Source organism: Alligator sinensis, unplaced genomic scaffold (genome assembly GCF_000455745.1).
Source record: "Alligator sinensis unplaced genomic scaffold, ASM45574v1 scaffold1118_1, whole genome shotgun sequence".
NCBI lineage: Eukaryota > Metazoa > Chordata > Crocodylia > Alligatoridae > Alligator > Alligator sinensis.
The window spans coordinates 1-2,850 of NW_005842070.1; the positions used below are offsets into that span (position 1 = coordinate 1).

A 2,850-nucleotide genomic window follows, 5' to 3' on the forward strand; every position below is an offset into this window, starting at 1 on the left:
GGGTGTGGAGCCAGGGGAGGGGAGTTGCCCGCAGGGGAGTCTGGAGCCCGGGGATGGGGATCCCCCACATGCCCTGGCAGGATGCCCAGTCTAAGCAGGGTCTCCATGAAGCTGTCCCAGGCCTGGGGCATGCCCCCTGCCTGAGCATGGCCCCAGTGGTGGTGGGCTCACTCTGCCTTTGTCCCAGCAGTGGCGGCTGCAGGCAGCTTGGGCTAGAGACTTCTGCTCCAGCTGGGGCTTGCATTTCCCCACTTATTTGCTCAGTGGTTCCCAAGAGGTCCCACCCTGTCCCAGGGCCAACAATGCCAGGCAGCCCTGCCACAGCCCAGTGCCACCTTCCCCAAACCCCCTGCACTGCCAGCCCAGCTGCTTGAGGCCCTAGATGGGGGTTGTGGGTGCATGGGTATTCCCCCTCTTCCTGCTGCAGCTGCTTGGAGCTCACATCCTGCTGAGACCTGCCTGGAACCACTATGGCGGGGCTGCCTGGTACCCTTGGGCCCCATGGCTTGGGCTCAGGGCAGGTCGGGACCACCTGGGAGCTCTGGCATGAGTGCCTCTGGGCCTGTGGGTCCTCATGCATCGCTGGTTCAGGCCCCTGGGGAGTGGTGGTGATGGTGGCCCTGAGCCCTTGTGGAGGCAGCTGCTGCTGGTGGGTGGGGGCAGGTTTCCTGTGGAGCCATCTCCTGCACCTCCAGCTCAAGCCTAGTGCCACTGGAGCTCGAGCCACACCCAGTGCCACCACTGCCACAATGCCGGCCAGAGCTGCCGTTCTCTGTATGCTTCCCAGGTTCCCGCCAGGACCTGCATGAAGCCGTTGGACCTGCTGGATCCCAGCAGGAGCCCAGGTGGCGCAGGGAGGAGAGCGTCAGCTCTGCCCAGCTTGGCGATGGTGGTGGCACTGGGAGTGGCTTGGGCTCTGGCAGCACTGGGCTGGGGCTGTGTGTGTGGTGCGGCATGGGGTGGGGGCTGCAGGTGGTGACTTTACAGGAATCCTGCCCCTGCCGGCCAGCAGCAGCTACCTCCACTGGGGGCAGGGCACAGGGCTGTGCGGGGCCCCAACTGGGAATGCGCAGGGGCCTGTGGACCCAGAGGTGGTTCTTGCTGGATCTCCCATGCAGCCCCAACCCATCCCGAGCTCGAGCAGTGGGGCCCAAGAGTGCCAGACTAGCCCCGCTGCAGCTCGGTGCCACCTTCTCCGAACCCCTGGTGCTGCTCAGGGCCTTGGGTGAGTTTTGTGGGCGTACCTCCCTTTTACCCCATTTCTGCTGCAGCTTAGTGGAGCTCCTCTTCGCTGCCACCGCTGCCCAACTGGGTGGCCTGGAGGCATTGGTGATGGCAGCAGAGCAGGGCAGCCCAGGTGCAGGCTCCAAAACCATGTGTGAGATTAACACATGAAAAAAATTTATGAGTTAAAAAAATGAATGTGTTAATTGGTTCTTGCCTTAATTGTGCACATTAACTGCAATTTAATTGACAGTCCTAAAAGAAACCTCTCCAACAGTTCTGCTCAACAGCTATTAATAGATCTGTTCATGAATTAGTGTAGTCCTTTTATGAACCTGGCTATGCTACCTGCCTTTGCTACCTCCTGTGGTAATGAATTCCACAAGTTAACTATGTGTTGCATAAAAAAACAAGGTCCCTTCTGGCCCTACTTTTTTTAGGATCCTAAGTATAGTGTTAGTAACTTCAACAGGAGCTTTGCCTGAGCGAGGGCAAAAGAAAAACAGGGTTTTGCTTCAACCAGCCTTAGTATGAGGTAAAGACCAGTGGTAAACTCATATTTATTAAAGGCTTTTCAGTTGTTTTGTTTTTTTAAATCATGTGGACATTTTTAATTTAATCAGTTTAAATGTGATGCTGAGTCAGTTGTTTACAATGTACAGAAATAAATATGTGTATGCTCAAATGACTATCTGTTACACCTGCTCAGAAAGACAAGTAAGTAACTTTTTCTGGTGAAGATAAGGATGGCTGAGGAAGTATCACCTTTTTTGAATATGAATGAAATTACTCCAGTGTAATAGTGACCAAAAACTACCAACATTAAACCTCTGACTGGTGATGTGATTTTGGTCAGTATGTGGTTGAAAGGCATCTGCAAAAAATCACACTAGTGTTTTTATTGGCTATTGTGTAAGGAAAGTGTTAATTGAGGAAGCACAAAGACTTGTGCCTTATTTTCCCCAAAAGTTAGGAGAAGGAAACAGCTGGGTTGTAGTTGTGGTGGTTGAATGTAACAAGCAGCATACTGCCTCTGTTCTGTCTTGTCTTTTTTCTGTTTAAAGAGTAAACATCCCTTGCTTGGCCTATCAAGCACTACATTGAATGCATTTTTAAAGTTACTTATGTTCAGTTAATAGTAGCACAGAGATTGGAAATATAACTGTTTCTGCCTCTTGGGAGAAACTGAATTAAAGTTAGTGATTTTGGTGTCTATTTCTTTCAGATGAGATTGGTTTATGCTTCCTCAACTATCTACTAGACTGCTATGGTTCAGATCCATCCACTTTTCCACACCTTAATCCAAACATCCAAGACAAAGATGGAAATACAGTGATGCATATTATTTTTCAGAAAGTTTTGACAAAGCAGGTTAAGAAAATAATAACTTTGTTAGCAAAGTTTGATATCAATTTGAACTTAAAAAATAAATTAGGAAAAGATGCAAGGCACAGAATAAAAAAAACTAACCCCCTGCTATGTGCCTGGAATACAGCTGTATTGGAGAAGAAAAGGTATCGACAAGACACAGGAGGGCAGCCAGCTAAAATGCCTAAACCCAATCCTGTCTGTAATACATCACAGTCAAAAAACACAGCATATTCTTTATCTGCATCTTCAAGAGCG

General features: G+C 49.9%; 1 protein-coding gene across 1 annotated transcript in view; it reads left to right on the top strand.

The window, feature by feature from the left end:
• Positions 1-2,449: 2,449 nt before the first annotated feature.
• The window catches only part of TRANK1 (tetratricopeptide repeat and ankyrin repeat containing 1), a gene marked incomplete at its 5' end in the record, with an annotated part of 26,956 nt that continues 26,555 nt past the window's right edge, over positions 2,450-2,850 (top strand). Inside the window, 1 exon segment of the mRNA XM_025204131.1 lies at positions 2,450-2,850. Within this exon segment, the coding sequence (XP_025059916.1) occupies positions 2,450-2,850 (401 nt within the window).